Source organism: Pteropus medius, unplaced genomic scaffold (genome assembly GCF_902729225.1).
Source record: "Pteropus medius unplaced genomic scaffold, Ma_sr-lr_union100, whole genome shotgun sequence".
Classification (NCBI taxonomy): Eukaryota; Metazoa; Chordata; class Mammalia; order Chiroptera; family Pteropodidae; genus Pteropus; species Pteropus medius.
This window is the reverse complement of record NW_024355205.1, coordinates 28,547,611-28,567,747: the sequence shown is the minus strand read 5'-3', so window position 1 is coordinate 28,567,747 and position 20,137 is coordinate 28,547,611. Positions and strand designations below refer to the sequence as shown.

Below are 20,137 nucleotides of genomic sequence, written 5' to 3'. Positions count from 1 at the left end.
CTTTTTTCGGCATGTGAAAGAAGTGAAAATCAGGTCATGGTCCTGCCACGTAGAAGTAACTGCTGTGGGACCCAAGTCCTCGATCATCTCTCTACCGTACCCATTCTCAGGCTTTATACTGATTTATGATGCAGGATTTCAGACAGGGGGCGGGGTACGTAACACTCTGAGCATTCACACGTTTTGGGTTCCATGTTCTGTTTTAATTAAGTGCTATTTTTATTTTTCCCTCTGAAAACCAAGGCTGCTGGAGAAGTGTCTAAACACTTATATAAAGTGTGGAAGAAGGTTTGTACTCTGACAAAAACTGCAGGATCTGGGGGTGGGGTGGGGAACGTCAAAGGCAAAGCCGGACTCCTTCCAGTTCTTCCAGACCAGTAGCTCTCCAATTGCAGTTTAGAGGCGATATTCTTTGTAAAAGGAGAACTGGGGTGACTGAATATGTTGTCTGTCAACAACATTACCTGCGAATTGAAAACAGGCTAGTGATGGATTAAATAATGATGGATTAAATATTTTCCCCAAGATTATTTTTGTTTCTCCCAGGCAGGATCAGTCTCTGTTAGGACCAAAAGCAGGTAACTGCAACAGAAGGAGACATTGGTCTACTTATATTCCTTCTCAAATCGCTGAATACTTTCCCTAAGGGATGTAACAACCATAGATTTGATCCATTAGACTAGTCAAATAGGTTATGGCTCAGAAGGCTAGGACATCACCTTCAAAGTCATCACGACCAAATATGAGCCATTTTCAGAAATTTCCTTCTCTAGTGAATTATCTTTGTTTTATGTAGTATCTTGTCAGTGCATATTGTCTCACAATTTGTTTTAGAACAACAGTTTCCAAAGGTCAAAAACATTAGAGACTTTGGAAAGGAAATTAGATTAGCTTATAAATGATAATACCCACTATTTCATATTTGTCAATGAATGTGCACAGATTTATTATATAAGCCAGTGTTAGACATTAAAATCATTTGGATCAGGAAAATGTCTCAATGATATGCAAACCAGGTTTTTCATTCCCTCTCTCCAAAACTACTTGCTAAAATATCTGCTGATTGACAGGTGGACCTTAAATTCCTTCAGGTTGTTCAATATGAACAGTTTTGTCGGGTTCATTTTCATCTGTTGAATTATCAGTTAGATCACAGAAAGTGTAAACAGTTTCTCCTGTAGTCAAAAAGTTCATCTCCCTCTTGGTAGGACTCACTAGACAAGCTCAAAAATGTCCTCCTTTTAAGTTCAAACAAAACAAAACAAACACAGGTTTAACAACCTTGTTTTAATCTTCGATGAATCAGGCTACCAAAGGCACATAGAAGGCAATCTGTTTCCTCGCTGTTAATAAATAGATGAACCCACCTGGCCCCCAGAAAGAAGCTTATTATGCTAATCCAGCTAGAGACTCCAGGCACTTTATGCAATGTTGAATTAATTCAAACTAAATATCCTAAGGGGTGGAATTCAAACTCTTAAATTGTACACAGGGGAGGGAATGTTCTTTATTTGTCACTAAACTGCAATAACAGCCCCACATCCCAGATGTAACTTCTTGGCTTTGCTCTTCCTCCATGCCTTTGTGTCCCTTCCTTCCTGCTGACCCATCATCGCCCACTTTGTAAGCTGTATATACTGTGGTGTGCCGTTTTGTGTTATGACTGCCCATCAGCAATATGCAGTAACTCAAATGCTAGCACACAAGACCTATCCATCACAAACATATGTCCCTTGCCAACAAGACTCCAGCTTAAAAAAGGATTCACCCCCTTCACAATCCAATTTTAAAAGTTCTCCTCTGCACTCTGACCTTTTATGGTATAGAATAGTCCACCTGAAATTCTTTCCAAAAAAAGGATACAGCAATCTTTACAAAGCCCACCACTAAAATAAGTGTCCATACAGCTCATGATACAGGAAACAGATAACTTTTTTTCTAGATGTTTATTTCCCTCAGCAATTTTGGATTTTGAGTCTATGAGAGCCACTCTCTAGGTTTGGAAGATAGATACGAGTCACTCTCTGAACATACTTTTGTGCATCATCTTTTAAAAAAAAACGTTTGCATAACGTCATTTGGGCACATGCTGAAACGCTTCCCACGGTTGTCCTAGATGATAAATGGCAACTCCCACATGCCCGTTTACAAAGTGAAAGTAGGCAGGAGCAGGCAATTTAGCTTTTGAGTGTTTCTCCCCACAAATAACTGATCCACCCTGCGCTACTTCTCACTGGTAAATTACTGCTGTCCGCTTTTGATAAACATTTTGAAATTTGAGGTCAGAGAACAGGACCGAAACGCTAAATGTCTAGGCATCTGGTAGACTCCGTCCCTGCCCCCAACACACATGGCTCATGAGACCTTGCTTCTTCAGAAAGAGACATGCATTTGCTGATGTCTTCATTTACTTCAATTAACAGGTAAAGATCATTGACTACTTAGGTTTCACACACACACACACACACACACACACACACACACACACACACACACACACACTTTGTTTTGCTGATTAAAAGATTTAAAAATGGAAGGTTGAGGTCATTGAACTGCATATGTCTGCCGTTTCCCTCCCAGGAATAGCCTGACCTTGACTATATTTTGATACTATTTTAGTCTAGATTTGAAGGAAATTCTGTTACACGAGTAGTCAAAAAATATGTTCTCCTTTTTCTCATTTTATGGAGGAAAGTTCACGCTGAATGAGACGTTGGGACTCAGTTGATTGGAAACGCAGCTGCAATGACATCTAACCTTTTGCACTTTTAGTAAGGCTGGGAAACGAAATAACAGCCAGACATTAAGCAGTGGGGTGTACTTGTCTACAATTTCAAGTTTGCATTTTAAAAGAGAATGATATTGTGAACCTGATCAACATTGCCATTTTCAAATATTAGTATAGTTTCTTTAAACACACACTTGACATTAATGAAAATAAGAAGGAGAACACATTCCACTACTTAATGAATTGGCTACAAACAGAGTTACTTTCTCCACTTTTCAATACTTAATTAAAAATTGGGTTTTATTCTCCCCAGTGCCTAAGTCAAGGTTTAATTACAAGTACAACCAGGGCCCAATTTACAGTCTTTATAGAGTTAAACATCAGTTGTTTGCAACCTAAAACTTAGCTTTGGATCAAAACCAATAGACTCCAGGTGTGTTTAGCCTGAGTTATGTTTCCTGGAAGAGTCCCTGCCTCAGAAAAGTGGGAGAAGGGGAGAGAAGACAGAGATAAAGAGAGAGAAGAAAAAGTTGTCCTCCTTTTGGGGGTTTAAAGCCAGTCAAAGAAAACTGAAGCGTCTTTAGTAGACATTGTGTGCATCGTGTGTTAATGAGAGCCATCATGCTTGATCCTAGAAAGACCTATGGTTATTAAAGGTCCTACATCCCAATCCCTGCTTCTAGCAACTTCTTTACAGACAGCATCAAAATACTTTCAAATGCAAAAACTACCTCCAGCCCCTATTTACTTAGACAGGTCTCCTTATTTCACCAACCAACAAACTCTCATTAAGTACAGAAAGAAAACAGTGAAATTGAAATCGTTTGCGCTGCTGTGTGAATATGTGATAATCCTTGAAACTTCCTCAAAGTATTTATGTTTCTCAAAAGGATATTTGTCGAGCTAAATGAATTTCCAGCTGCTATATTTAGGCAGTAAATCAAAGTAAAGAAATAAGAAAGAAGAGACCTAACATTCCCACAGGTGATATTTTATTTAATCATCAGAAAAGCCTCTTATCTCCATTTTGCTGGTGAAGAAGTTGAGGCATGGCAGGGTTAATTAACTAGCCCAGGGTCACACGCTGGTAATGGGCGAAGCTAAGATCTGGACAGAAGTCTGTCTGTGAAGCTCATACTCTATCCCTCCAACCGAAGGGCCTCCCACTGGGGGAATCTATTTAGGGATCAAGCATCGGTCAACTCCGTCTACCCCAGTGTTTGTCCAAATGTTAGTGTTCTGACACTGTCCCTGTTTTTCATAGCCCCTTTACTTTATCTGCTTCTAAATTAAAAAAAAAAAAAGAATTGTATTAATGATTCCAAGTTCTTTCACAACAGGACAAGCTTGAGGAAAAGACTGGAGCAGTCATCAGGATGTCTTTGTTATCGACATTGGTGTTGCTCTTAATAGATACCAGCACATCCACATGTGTCTTTTCATTTGCTCTTCTCAATAGCCCTATAATGTCTTTTAGAGTTAGACAACCAAAGCTCAGGAAGGTTAGCATTTTGTCCAAGGTCACAAAGCAGTTAGATTTGGCTGGCTCGGAAGCATATGTACATCTCCTCTCACCAAGCTGGAAGTAAATGCCCATAGAAGGCTTCAGACAAATAGACAAATAGTGCAACCTCCTGAGGCTCTTCTCCTGGGCTCCTCCAGAAGCTAAATACATCGATCCACTTCTACAGGGCTTAACACTGAAGAAAATTGTGGGTCATTATTTTTTAAAAGAGCTGTGGGTTTCACTGACTGCCACTCGCCAGCAGGAGTTATGTGATACAAAGATCCATGAGCAATCAAAGTGTATACCCTCAGTGAAGGAGTTCAGAGTCAAATGGAATGACAAGACAGGTAAACAGATGAATAACAGAAGATAGGCCCAGAACACAGGCACAAACAGAGTCCTACGCTTGTCCACAAGATGCACCACACCCCTCCCAGCCCTGGCTCCTCATGGAAAAGCCCAGAACTGAGTCCGCTGCTCATCTACACCTTTTCTTCCACCTACCTTTCTTTTCCAGATGCCCAGTCTCTCCATCATCCACTCTGCTCCCTCTGTCTCACTTCTTATAAATTTTAAAGGCACTGAGGTTCTGTTTGGGCAATGTAAGGTTCGTATCGATAGACTGCAAGCTCCACAAGGGCAGAAACTTTTGTCTGTTTTGTTCCTTGCTATGTCCTCCAACACCTAGAACAGTACCTGGCATATAAGTAGGTCCTTGACCAATACATATTGGAAGAAAAAAATTGATACTCATTTAAGAATTTTTAATTTAAAAAGAATGAGCTCAATAAATTAAAAAACAAAAGACCTCCCCACTTCATCTCGAATAGAACTTATTTTTCCTGCTCCATCTACAGACTGTTTCCTCCATTGTTTCATTTTCCCACAATCAGTAGCTTCCACTGTGATGCTCTGGTGTCCTCTTCCCAGACCATGAGCTTGTGTGTCCATTCCCGGTATAGAAGGGGCCTCTCCTTAGTATAAATGCCATCGCCGACAGCCAGCGGCCTCTGATGTACTGTGTTCTGTGTAGATTGGGATTTGGAACTCCAACAGTGGGCTTAACATGACGGATGGTAACAGAGACAGGTCCAACAATATCACTGATTCACTGGCTAACCGAACGCTCATCGTCACCACCATTCTGGTAAGTTGACCGTGTGAAATTCGGGACATCTTATCCAGATTCCTCTTATCTAGACTCTTACCCTCAACCTTGAAATATTCTATAACTAACTCTTTTTATGCCAGCAACTCTGTCTGCAAATGTCTGTTTTTAATTTGGGACACTAAAAACATGTGTTTGTTTATACCGATAACTGGACTGAATTATAAGCTTCCAACAACATTTTAAAGATCTCTCACCTCCAATCCACTCTCACCTCTGCTCTACCCTGCTCTCTAGCCCCGCCCAGTTTGTGTGCCTCACTCTCTGGTTGCTGGTTGGTGTCAATCAAGGGGAGACTCTGGCAAGAGACCAGGAAAGTGGGAGAAGAGATGTAAGAAAATGCCTTTCCCTGCCTCCCTATGGCTTTGTCAGAAACTCTGTCTTTTGCAATCTGGAAGCTTCTATCCTATAAATAATCCTGCTTCCCGACTCCAGCTGTGCTAGACTCCATGAGCATTCTTTGTTCCAGCCTGCCTCAGCCCTAAGTGGTACAGGCTTCCAGATAATGTTGTTCCCTGGGTATCTACACCCTACCCCTTCTCTCACCTCCATCCTTCTTGTCTCCCTTTACCCTGCTCACTCCTCTGTAAGTAGCCTATTTATTAACTGCTCTTCGAAGCGCAGGTAAGGGCACTTCCTGCTTCCTATTGGAACCCTAATCATACACTCATCTAGCCACTGTTCATCCACAGGTTATTCATTCTCCCTCTTTCCCAAACCTAACCCAAAGGATAAAGGGCAGGAGTGGCCATGTCTAAAATCTTCACTTTCAGATGTACCTGCTCTATTTGATTCAGTCTATAATGTCAGATCTATGTATTTCTAAGAGGGTTAACTTCTGAGGATTGTTCATCGAAAATCAAAAATGTTTTGTTTTTTGGTGAATACTTTCTCTGCAACTATCTCATAAAAACATAGAGTTTTTTATTTCTATCAGTTTGTTTGAAGATAAGCCTAAATGGGTCTTAAATGGCTGAACAAATATATAATGAAAAGAAATAAAATGACATAGTATAGTAACTAACAGAATTTTATAAATTTTTAACTAGTCAAATGAGGACTAAGGTTATAGATATATGGTAGTAAGGAAATGTCCATTACTCAAAGAATAGGGCGTTTATCATGTAAATGTATAAGCAAAGAATTACCAGATGTAGGTAACTGAGGTGAGCTCAAATAAGAAAATGGAGCTAGGGATTAAAAGAAGACATAGAAACAGTCTTTGAATAAGATAGATACCTGAAGGAAACCAACCAAAAATATGTAGATAATAATAATGAAATTGATATGAAATTTACCTGAGCGATAAGGAAATAAGAATATTCAGTAGATAGGAAGTTTGAAGAAAAAGAGGATATACTTGCTGATTTAGATTTCCTTTGTTAGTAAATGAAGCTCTTATATAAAAGCTAGGAGAAAGGGCGGGTCATGCAAAGAAAGTTTGGCTGTGGGTATAGCTGGAGGCCAAACATCTAGACATCTGGTCCCCCATTGTCTTCTCTGCCAGATCTAAAATTTAAACGTGACTGAATCTCTGTCACACCATTTACTCACAGCCCTGCCCTCAGCAGTGGAAGAAAAAAATTCTCATTCAAAGAGAGAGGAAGAGAGAGTAATACATGTTTTCTGTATTTGTAGAGGGTATAAGATGGATGAGTTTAGCAAAGGGAGGAAGGTAAGTGATTGATTTCAGCACTCTCAAATCTTAAAAATCATTTTCAAATATTTTATAATTTCTAATTGTTGATCGAGCTCATGGAAGTAAATTCTGCTTTCCATTATAACAGGGCATTTATATTTGTTTTGCTTCGTATAGGAAGAACCCTATGTAATGTATAGGAAATCTGACAAGCCTCTATATGGAAATGACAGATTTGAAGGATATTGCCTGGACCTTTTGAAGGAATTGTCAAACATTTTGGGTTTTATTTATGATGTTAAACTTGTCCCTGATGGAAAATATGGAGCCCAAAATGACAAAGGAGAGTGGAATGGAATGGTCAAAGAACTTATAGACCACGTAAGCAAAAATACATCTCCCATATATAGATTTTAAATGTTTGAAAAAATGCATTGGGAAAGTAAAAGAAAAAAGAAAAAAAATTGTTGAGTCAAGTCAGAGGAAATGTTTCACTTTTTTGAATCATAAAAATGATTTTAAAAGTAGGAGAAAACAACCTGGAAATGGAGTTTGCTTTCTTGGAAGGGCAACTAAGGATAAAAATTGAAGATAAAAATGTATGGACTATCCTTCACACTGAAGAATAAACCTGAGTTATTCTTAAATGAGATAAAGAATTCTGAAGTTTGCAACTCAGAGAAAAATCTCGTCTTGTCAACGAATTTTATGACCAAGCTGCTCCTCCTTGCTTTTCTCGCATGCTTTTTAAAAAGGCATCGTTCTATAGCCTTTTCCCTCATTTAGTTCCAGAATGTATATAATATATCTGTCTGTCTGCCTGTCTGTCTGTGTGTATTTCATACCTTCTGGTTTCTCTTTCCTAATAAATATACTTTATGTACGTTTTGTTTTGTTTTTGTTTTTATTAAAATTATTGGGGTGACATTGTTTAATAATATCAGTTTCAAGTGTAAAATTTTACATTGTCACATATATATATTGCATTGTGTGTTCACCACTCAAAGTTAGATTTCCTTCTGTCACCAAATATTTGACTCCTTTTATATTATATACCTTTCTCCTCCCTCTCTCCCTCTGGTAACCACTAATCCATTGTCCGTGTCCATGAGTCTCTGTTTGTCATGTTTGTTTGTTGTTTTCAGTTTCATATCCCACATATGAGTGAATGCATATGGGTTTCAACTTTTTCTATCTGACTTATTTCACTTAGCTCAGTTATTTCAATATCCATCCATGCTGTCACAACACTTTCATAAACATAACCGTATAAATCAATTGTCATTATATTAGACCCAGTCATCACAGAAGCTTCTTGCATGAGAAATATTTGGAGCTGGAAATCGGGATCAGAAGTACCCAAGAAAAGTCCAGACATTTGCCAGGAAGCTAAACAACTAAGACAATGATTTTGACCTTGCTTTTGCAGAGAGCTGACCTGGCGGTGGCTCCTCTTACCATCACCTACGTGCGGGAGAAAGTCATTGACTTCTCCAAGCCCTTCATGACCCTGGGCATCAGCATTCTCTACCGGAAGCCCAATGGTACCAATCCAGGAGTCTTCTCCTTTCTCAACCCCCTGTCTCCTGACATTTGGATGTATGTGCTCTTAGCCTGCTTGGGAGTCAGTTGTGTACTCTTCGTGATTGCAAGGTAAGTTTGAAGACTACTGAGCTCGTGACAACTGATCTAAGTCAGTCTCAGACTGACCTCTACGCTCTAGAGGTAAACACAGATTAAGAACTTTAAAGTGTTAGTTTAGTTTTGCCTAGTGTTCTGTTCTGTCAAATTCTCCCGCATAAAAGTCACTCTGTGAGTGAATATCTTCTAATTATTTATAAAGGTACTGTTAAAAAATAATAAAATAATTTTTATATTAATCTATCTTTGCCAGTATTTCAAGCAAGATAAAATGGTTATTTATCCATTTCCATTGAATTACATTATGATAAAATCAATAGCTCAGATAATAAATCTAAACTGTTTCAACGGGAACAGTAAAATCTTCAAATATTTGACCCCTGGAATATTTGGTTAAGCAAAACAGAAAAAAGTTAGTTCGGGGTTATTGTAGCAAACAAGAAACACTGGAATAAAAGAAGATTGTAAAGTACTCAGGAATAAAGAAAAATACTTTAAAATTTTTATAAAATATATATTTAAAACATTAGAGAGCTAATAGAATTCTAGAGATAACTATGAAAGGAAAAAATACAAAGTCTGGAGGCATAAAATCTTTATGGTACTATTAGAGATTCAGTTTAGGTTTTATTTTCTGAGATAACTATATTTAACCATTCCATTCTCTACAACTCTTCAAAGGATTTTCATACTTTTCAGTATATTTTCTAAATATCTTTGATGCTAAATTTGAAACACAGCTATTTTATCTTTCTGTTGGTTTTAACATTTGATATCCTTAGATAAACCATGTAAAAAAATAATTGCTTTTGTATGTCCCTTATTCGTTTTCAATCTTTTTCATCTTTCAACAGAACTCAGTGAACTTTTTCTTAATCAATTTTTGTTTCCCCTCCAGGAATTTCTAAGAGAAATATTTCTTCATGCTAGCTCTTTGTCTTGTCCACCGTCTGGTTTTGATTAATGCCACCTAATTCTTTCCCTGGCATAATTATAGAGAAAGCTTGGGAAAATAACCAAGGCCAGAAAGGTCTTAAAGATTCACAAGGCAGACAGAGTCCACCTGAATAATGTGTGCTCTCACACGTGGGTAGTTATACATTCAACATGCAATGAATTTTTCTCGGTACCTATTGTAGAGTACCATTACCAAAACCCAGCTTGTTTTCCAAATTTTGACCAAATACTAAACTATTTTAAATAATGACCAAAGCTCTCTGTCCATATGTCTTAACCTCAGAAAATAATACATTGACAGTTATGTATGGTGATATTGTCCTTTGATACTTTAATACTCTACATCAGTAGTTCTCACTAGGAGAGATTTTTGTCCTCAAGTGAGTATTTGTCAGTGTTCTGGAAACATGTTTTGGTTGTCATCACTGAGGATGGAGCATGCTACTGGTATCAAGCAGGTAGAGTCCAGGGATGCTGTTAAACATCCTACCATATAAAGGACAATTCCCCACAACCAAAAATTACCCCAAAATGTCAACAGAACCAATATGAGAGACCATGCTCTAAATAATTAAGAAGATATTGTTTTAAATATCAAATTTAAAATTAAGTGTCTCATCTTTGGAGGTGCATTTCTCATTAAATTAATACTACAATAGAATGCCCATTTAATAAATGACTACCCTAAGGTGATATACCCTCTAACAATAGACAAGTAATCTTATGTTGGCTCATTGTTCCATTCTTCTGCTCTGAGTCTCACACCTGTTGGGTGACATTAGGAACAGTAGAGCAACCCAAGCAGCAGAGGACAACAGAGAAACAAGTTTTCATATCTCCCATTTCTCTGCTCTGTCTAGGCAGTGATGTTGATGAGTGACAATAGGCAAGAAAATATTAATGAGCAACTAAATTATTTATCACAGTGACTTGATCAAAGCCAGTGGGAGAAAACACATGTCAGCAGCATCCAGAAGTTCTCACAATTATACAGGTCAAAAGTATCCTTTTACACATGACCCTAACCAAGCCTTTATATTGCCTTATTTTTGTCATCATATTATGTCAATAAAGTGTAACATTCAGTAGTTTTCCCCTCCTTATTTTGTCTGTTTCTCTATAAGCTCTTGGTGACCCAGAGGCCTACATTTTCTGACTTCTTTCTATTTTTATTAAGAGCATCCTCCCCCCAATCACTACTATCCACTACACATCCCTACTCAACAGCAGGACCATTTATAAACCAGTTCTTTATTGAGCTTGTTCTTCTTATCACCCCCTTCTCACTGCCTTTCCTCTCTCTCTGGGTCTTGGGGAAAGTGGAGGTGATGTGCATAGAATGGAAACTTGCCAACAGAATCATGGCAAGTTTCAGAAACAGAAAATAACTTCCTGTGTGGCACAGGTGCACTGTCATGGGGACCATACTCTCAACTACATTCATCTTCTTTATACCTTGAATCCATTTCTGCTTCTACTTCATAAAACTGATAAATATATTTTGGAGGTGATTCCCCAAGAAAATCCTGGTTGAATAGGTGTGTCAATCACATTTACTTTCTACCATCATAGCTTGAGTCCATGAACTTGGTTATTCAGCAGCTATAAGCTAAGAAGTAAAATGGCTTTCTGTTACCACCTTAGTAGTTTGCATTCAAAGTTAATGAAATAAAAATGAAAAAGTTAATCTCATAATCATCTTTCCCTCTAAAGAGGCTTTTGAATTTATGTTTTGAGGTATATCCTTTTATGTTCTTTTAAAGAGGAAAAATAGAGCCCATTATTTCATTTAGGCTAATGCTCTCACAAGATAGATGCTTAAAAATCATTGGCTGAACTGAATTGAATTTATAAAATTAAATACCAATGGGACAAACTAAAGAAAACTATATAAAAATTACAGTTACAATTATTGTTACAAGTGCATATGTCAGTGTTTTTGTTCTGTGGTTGACATTTCATATAATTAATTTTTGAGGAGTATTTAACTCAAAGAAATTATGTCCATCATGAACGCACAATTTAAGTAGACCAAATATCCAGATATAATGTCTGCTTACATTTTGTAATCTAGGGTTTTCTTCTTAAAAATTAACATATTTTTAAGTTGGCATCTGGCAAAAAAAAAAAAAAATCAAGAAAACCTTTGACTGTAACTATAAGTTTATAATTCAAATCCAATGGTTATATTATGTATTCAAATAAAACTTTCTCCTTTAAGAGATAAACAGAACTTCCTCTCTTTGATGCATCTCAATATCCATTCTCAGTCATAAAAAAACAGTTTCTTAATTAAAGATCTTCAGTATGATCATTATTTTATATCTTCAATTCAAGTAAAAGCCTGGCATATATAAACATAAACCCAAAATGAACCTTTGTATTTCAACATAATGCTACTCTTTTATATGCAAGTTTTGACACAGATTCTAAGCACATTTGTCCCTTTCTCTGTCACTTTACTAAAGATCGGTATCAATTAGGGATAGCAGCTTCAGAAGATCATTGGTGCAGGTCATGTATTAACCTTTCCCCCAGACTTTCTGATGCTGACATTGCTGTCACACTGGCTATCTTTAAGCAGGCATTAGGAATTTCAAGCTGAAATATCTACATCCAGGCAACAGGGAGGTCTATTCCATTATGAAAAGCCAGTGTCTTACAGTACAGCATTACATCATCATTTAATATTCCTCCATCCACACATTCCCCAAGCCACTCAGAAACCTGGGAAGAACCTAACATATCTCTGCAGAACAGGCGGAATCACACTGCTGTTTAGACGGTTTTCCTTTCTGCCAAAGAAAATTAGATTACTTGTTCGCTTATAACTCTTAAATATAAAATACCGAAACAAGACCAAGTTAAAGCTACATTCTAAAGAGGAAAGTGGTGAGCTCACTGATCAGAGCACAAACACCAGAATATTAAGAGTGAGTAGTTGCCAGGTTTTATGGCCTGTTTTAAAAAAACTCTTTCTTTTGAATACATAAGCCTCTTAATTTTATTGCAATTAATATTTTAAAATTATTGGACAAGTGACAATGGTATTATTTAAGTAACGGCATCTTTACTCTACATATTGCTTCAATTAGTAGGTTCATTAACATTGGTATTCATTTCTTCAGCTCAGCAAACTACTCTGGTTATAAGAGTACATAAATGCAAAACTTAATTATATTGTTGAAACAGTAATTAAAATGTATTGGCATGGCATTGGCAATTAAAGCTATTTCATAAGCTTCATAGGAACCTGCACCGTGTGCACTGCAGCTGGGGAGAAGGTACATAAGAAGTCGGATGTCATTACTGTGGGATAAACTGTGAGGCTGCTTCCCCATCCCCCTAAGACTTTATGAGGAGACACTGTACACTTTCCAGAAGGAGCCCGGGAGCTGAGAGGATGGTTTTTCATTAGGAGAAACTGTCTTCCCAGTTACTTGTGCATGATTCACCGTATGCCCGCTTTTGGTTATAGCTAATGTATTCACCTTAATTCTGGTTCTCCCAAGTGTCAGCAACCAGCTATTGTTTACTGCTGAAACCTTATGGCCAGAGAGTATGCCATACATTCTCATCAGCATTAAAGCATTTTAACATTACTCTAACACTCTTGCTTGCATTACAATGGCAAATGGCAAAGCTCCCAGTGCTAAGAACTATTGAATTTTAAGTCATTTCCAGATTACTTCACGGAGCATCTGCTAATGTCTCTTTAGAAAAATAAGTGCCGCTTGGGAAGCTAGCCAAAAAAAAAAAAAAAAAAGCCACAGAGCAGGGACTTCCTCTGGTCTATAGAGGTCAGACAGATGTTTAGAAAACAGAGAAAGAACCAAAAACCTATTAAGTTCCCCAGATCTTAACATGCTTCAGAGATATCTGGATTCCCTCTTCTTTACAAATAAGGAAATTGAGGCCAGAGAGGTCAAGTGACTTGTTTAAGGACAATCTCCTAACTAACTGGGGTTGACGATCACGCAACTGCAGTCCCTTGTTCTGGAAACAATTAAATTCAAAACAAATCAAGAGGGAACTATGACCCTAAAATTCTCCAGTGAGACATGCTGTGGAGTTAACGCTAACAAACCCCTATGTCTGGATGGGGATACTTCTAAGTTTAAACTCTGTCTCTTCTTTTAAGGACTGTAATTTTTATATCCATGTACTATCATAAAAAGACTTAATATATCCCAAATCCAGACCTTCTTTTCTGTTCACTAATTTTTTTCAACCTTGCAGCTCCTTTGACACATTACAAAATCACTAGACCACAGAGACTCCTTTTAAGCTTCTCTCCATAGATGCCCCTTGAAGACAGGTCATCCCTCTCTTTTGTGTCTTGTAAAGCACCTAGCAACACAGCATCTTGGCATCGTAGTGGGTATGCAACAAGTGTGTGTCACTGTCATTGCTACTTGGTGGGGTAAACGCTTGAAATAAAGAACCTTTATTTGCTGTCAATTTAGTTGTTCAGTAACATGAAAAGAAATACTCAGAAGAATTCAGTGGACATAGATCTGAGGACCTAAAAATAAAAAATCTGGTAAATGCAATGTCTGAAATCTCTTTTGCACTTTTCCCGCCAAACCTTTAAGTTTCTGAATATGGCCTACTGTTTTGGTTTGATGCTTTCATCATTAATTGTTGGGTTTTCTGCATTGTTCAGCAGGTTTTGCTGGTGCTGCCTGTATTTATCTGATGTTTACAGACTGTTTCTGTTAACTGCCACAGGTTTACACCCTACGAGTGGTATAACCCCCACCCATGCAACCCTGACTCAGACGTGGTGGAAAACAATTTTACTTTACTAAATAGTTTCTGGTTTGGAGTTGGAGCTCTCATGCAGCAAGGTACATCGGTTGCCCATCTTTGTCACACGCATCCCACAGTCTGCTGACAGGCTTTCATGCTGGTAAACTCCACTAAGAAGCTAGAGGGTAGGCTGAAAACTATCTTGGGAATTTAAAAAAAAAAAAAAAAAAGAACCTGATTTCCTAGCCAGTTCTAAAAATAACAAAGCAAAAATATGACCTAAGTGGAACTCCTTCCCTATACATCTAAAATAAGACTGCTATCAAACAATGAACACACATTTTCCTAGTGGGAAGTAAAAGATCAAGTACCTTAGAAAGTTTACAAATTTGCAAAAATGGAGGTATCATTCTTTTCCTATCAAACCATAACTCCAAAAGTTAGAGGTTTGAATGGAGTGGAATTTGAATCTTTTGAAAATTAAATGAACTTACATTCTTCCAATAGCTGAAAGTACCTAAAATTGTCACCTAACTGGGATTCATCTTAGTTTCCATAACTTTTTACGAGCTCCCTCAATTGGTAACCATAGCAACAGTAAACTGTAGAGGTTGGGGAAATAAAACTCAAACCATAGAAATGTCATATATTTTATACATTTTGAATGATTTGGGGGATTTTGATTTTGTTGGAGAGGAAGAAGGGAGTTCTAACTTTGGAAGAAATCTAGCTCTTTTGTGGATTTTCCTCAGCTTTGATTCTAGGTGTACGGTCTAGAAAATACTTTCCGAGATTAAATGTATTAATCTAAAAAAAATTGAAAGTCACAATTACTGTTGTATTTGGAACATTTGCTAATTTGACAATAAGCTGAAAAATAAATTGGCAAAGGAAAATTCAAGTGAGACATATATTAAACATGGTTGTTTCTTGCGGGGGTAAACCCTAAGGCTTCTCATGAGAGAGTTGTTGCCATACTACTTGAAATGTTTATATTCTGTATCTACAAACTAGAGGGAGAGAGAACAAATGTCTCTAGGGTAGAAATACCAAATAATTGAGGAAAGTGGGTAAATTCTTTCATCGTGCAATTTAGCATAGTTTACGTGGGCACGGCTAAATAGGTGTAGATAGCACCTACTTTACTAGAAATCACTTGCATGAATTTAGAGCTTAGCACAGAACTATAAATCCTGCAGGAAACCCCATTAGAAGCCATATATTGATCTACCAGTGCATTTACATTTTAGGGCATTTATCTTGTGAGCAGCTACTTTTAAAGAGTGAAAGAGATCTTCCCTCCCCCCTTACACTCCACCCCCCAATAGCTTACCTTCTCATACCAAAGAAATAGAAAAATACAGACTTGGGTTTCACAGAATATGCAGCAGATTGATGCAGGTACATAAGACTGTGACTACCTTCTGCAATATGAGTGCACCTACCCCAAAACTTCTCTTTCATATCCTGCCTATTTGGAGTTTATCATCATCCACAGCAAACCGTGGGATGCAGTGTCTGCTAGTTACCACTACCTTGGGTACATGACAGTCAGCCCCAACCAGACTCTGCTTGTTTTTTAAAAAGTTGGAAAATCTTTGTCAGGTGAAACAAATACTGCCGTGTACAAATTTGAGGTACTAGTGACTGTTAGTGCATCTTAGGATGTGGCATTGGACCAGGTAGCTCACTTCTGTATTGACTGTTGCACTCTCTCTTGTTAGCAGAAGCTTGTCACTGTACTCAATTGGAAACCATCTTGTCTAATTTCTTTTTTAATGTCATGATCAGACTTTCTCTTTTCTACAGAGCGTGAGCAAAGTCTGGATCAGGATTGGCTGTCATGTCTGCCATAAAAGGCACTAGAGACCCAGCAAGTATTGTCTCTCATCCCAAATATTTCCTAATGATGTTTTACTCAACTTTTATTGCTTTCATATCTTCATCTTCTAGAGTTCTGTACTTAGACAAATCATATCTACTTGTGGGAAGCCATTTCTAAGTATTTCAATTAACATTAAGAGTCATGACATTTTTTTAAATGTATGAAAATAAAAGAACACAATAAAGTGTTGAGAAATATAATTTATATCATTTACCAAGGGTTTAAAATGTAATCTGAGTAGTTTTCTCTTAATTACTTTTTTAATTTCCAAGACAATTTTATTCAAACGTATAAATGTGTATTGTAAAGTGTGATAAATGCGAATTTATATTATTTCTTATTACATGTCAACAATTGGATATTCATCTATCTGTCCAGTTTTACTGCTATATAATACATAATTATACAAGTAATAAATTTAAAACCTTGTTTTTTAAATAAATGCAACCAAATAATATAAGGATAAATTTACAGCAGAAAATCTGTACCTATAAGCTAAGGAAATATATCTCTTAACTGTATTACTTATTTCCCATGGCTACTTTATAAAATAAATGGTATTTTAATGATAACCAACTAAAGATCTAAAACAATATCACACTGCCACAAGGCTGCTGGATCAATTAAATAGGTTTCAAAGATATGAAACAACCTTGGGTAGTAAACACACATGCATACACCCACAGGCATATAAATCCCATTAAACCACAAGATTAAAACAACAGCAATAAACTATCCCACTAAATCCTTGGAGGCAATTTAATGAAAACTATTATAAATCTGTATAATATTACACACCCAAATTCAAACAAACAAACAAACAAATATATATGTATATATATATATGTATATGTATATATATATATATATATACATATACATATATATATATATATATATATATATATATATATATATATATAAATCTCAGTGAAACCATTTACCTCAATAAAAAAATAAAGCACACAAATAACTAATAACATTAGAATATGTCAGTTAGTTCAAAGCCTGGAAACTCTGTCTACCTCTATCTGCTTATCAAGAGCCTTGAGCTGGTTTTGATTTCATGAACAATACGAATGTCTCTTTATAGATTAAATTTGAGCATAAATTTATTTATTTGTAGATTGCTAAACTCCAATTTCCCTTTCTATCTTAAACCATTAACTACAAAACTTTGAAACACCCAACGAGAATAGTGAAAGAATTCTTTCAACCGGATATTTCACCTGCTATACTTAACTTTTTGGATTTTTAAACTTAGAATATTTTAAATGGTTGCCTAAATTCTGCCATACCTCCAAGTTCATGGAGTAAATGCTAAATACAGAACCACTGGTTTTCAGGCAAGCAGACTAGCCAAAATTCATTCATGAATTTGTGTAATTGGAGTGATCTCTGCATATACCCTCTGCCCATTTTAATTCTACTGCTGAATTTACAGAGTTTAGTTTGACCAAATATTTTGAGCTAGAGAATTTGCACAGATGTTCGCCCTCTTTGTAAGTAAACTAAGCCATATACTCTGTCTTTTAGAGAGAAAGGTTTTCTTGGTAAACACATTAATTGCCTTTATGTCATCTTTTACAAATGATCAAGAATCATCTGAGGACATCTAAAATGTATGTTTTTTTTATCAGGAAGGGCCCTTTTCACCTGAGAAACAGTCAGTCTTTGAAGTATAATTAAGAGATGGTACTATATTCAATGACAAATTTTGTTTTTAGTGAATATATTCTTTTCAGTTAAGTAAAGTAATTGGGGGATCACTTCATAAATTATATAAATATCTAATCAATATGCTGTACACCTGAAATGAATATAAAATAAAAAATTAATTTTCCAAAATAAAAATAAGTAAAGTCATTACCAACCCCCCCAAAATCTACCTTAGAAAAAAATCTTAACTCTAAGAATAACATAAGACAATAAAAACATGATTCATCTACTGTCAAATATCACTGCATTCTTTTTAACTTGATTTGTAAAGTCCCAATGTTTTATTAAAGTACATGTGATAAATGTCATGACATGTTAATTTTTTGAAAATTTCTCACTCTCTTTAATCTTAAATAAAAACATAAGTTAACATTTCATAGGTGTACAAAGACCTAGAACATTTTTATTTCACACAATAAGATGTATATTAGACAATAATAAAAGGCCAGAAGTCTGAAGATAGACTTTTTAACCAAAACGAGTATACAAACTCAAATCTAAGCGACTAAACTAACCGTAAATTTTAAACATAGATTATGTCAGAGTTAAAACCATTTAATGCCATCAAATGTCAATAGATTACATTTTAAGCAGCAGTAGTGATTAATAATGATAAAAAATCATTTAAAATTTGCTCCATTTTATAAAAAATGTATTAGTTTTACTAACACACAAGAGAGTAAATCCTTGATGGATTTACAATTTTTATGTCACAAAAATTCATTATCTCCTGAAACCAGTTCAAATCATAAGTCTTTCCTTTCCTCCTAACTCTGTTTAACATTCTTACTCTGATAATACCATCACAGGATCAGAGCTGATGCCTAAAGCTCTATCGACCAGAATAGTTGGAGGGATATGGTGGTTTTTCACCCTAATCATCATTTCATCCTACACTGCCAATCTGGCCGCCTTCTTGACAGTAGAGAGAATGGAATCCCCCATAGATTCAGCAGATGATCTGGCAAAGCAAACCAAGATAGAATATGGGGCGGTCAGAGATGGATCGACAATGACTTTCTTCAAGGTAAGAAATTGACAATGCATTCTCAATGATTATCTCATACTTAGGGGAGGGGTTGCAAAATAAAAGAGTCTCCCCAAAAAGCAAGAAATCTTAGGCAAGTTTTTTTATAAAATAAAAAATCTTAATAATATAATTCCATTACAAGGAACCCATGTGCCCTCAGCAATCAGCATAAGGCAATTTCTTTGGCCCTTCTATCCCCAATTTAATACAGTCAGATCCACAGGTCAATATCTTCAATATCTTCTCTTGTTTTTTTACCATAAAAAAATACTATTTTCTGAATACGGTCTAACCACACATTAATTAATTAATCGCTCATGTATGGAACCCACAAAAATAAAGATTCTTTAATTTGAAATTCTGACAACCAGAATACTTGAATATAGTAGTTTTGTTCTTTCTGTTCTATATTCAATGAGATAGAAACAGATGACAAGTAAATGTGTCAATATTGGGATTTATTTGGAGAATTAAACCCCTCCCAAAATCCCAGAGGACTCTGGTCTAATATTGCATTTGCACAGAGGACAGAGTTGTCAGCCAGACTCAAAACTTTCCAATAGCCTGGAGTGCCTTCCAAGGCACCAAAGGAGAATTAAGTTTGAGTCAATACCAGTTTTAGTGTCAAGTGCATTTCATTGTTCTAGTCTTTTTAATTACTTACCCAGAGCAATGAAACTGATTTCTGCCTTGCCTATGAAATAAGCCTTGTTAAATCTCAGATACTATAGCTCCTATGGGGGAAAATGGGCTTAAATAGATCCGGGGAGGTTTAGAGATGGCAAAAACACCTTAGAGATCATCAAGTTCAGCCCTTCACTTTACTTCTGCAGAGAACAAAGCCTTCAGAAGCTAAATTATCTGTTCAAAATTATGTAGTCGGTCTATGACAGAGATAGGCTAGAAAATTCTTTTAAGATGTAACTGTGCATGTGAAAAAAAAGGAAAACATCAGTGTATCCAAAATGAACTTTAAATATACCTTTATCAAGGTTTCACATCCAGATTATCACAAATAAAGTTGTCCCCCCAGGACTGAGTGGCTAAAAACTTGCAAGGAATATTAATTTAGAAATAAAAAACTAAGGATAAGAAAAAGTGAATATTCTCT

General features: G+C 36.4%; 1 protein-coding gene across 9 annotated transcripts in view; it reads left to right on the top strand.

Annotated features, from left to right (window-relative positions):
* The window catches only part of GRIK1 (glutamate ionotropic receptor kainate type subunit 1), a 336,286-nt gene that overhangs the window by 284,812 nt on the left and 31,337 nt on the right, over positions 1-20,137 (top strand). For 4 of the 9 annotated variants that reach the window (XM_039857657.1, XM_039857654.1, XM_039857660.1 and 1 more), the window contains 6 exons: positions 244-288; positions 5,269-5,382; positions 7,220-7,423; positions 8,472-8,695; positions 14,372-14,490; positions 18,806-19,023. In XM_039857657.1, the coding sequence (XP_039713591.1) occupies positions 244-288; positions 5,269-5,382; positions 7,220-7,423; positions 8,472-8,695; positions 14,372-14,490; positions 18,806-19,023 (924 nt within the window). The remainder of the gene's footprint in view (positions 1-243; positions 289-5,268; positions 5,383-7,219; positions 7,424-8,471; positions 8,696-14,371; positions 14,491-18,805; positions 19,024-20,137) is intronic. The other 5 variants (XM_039857663.1, XM_039857659.1, XM_039857656.1 and 2 more) reach the window with 2 other exon arrangements.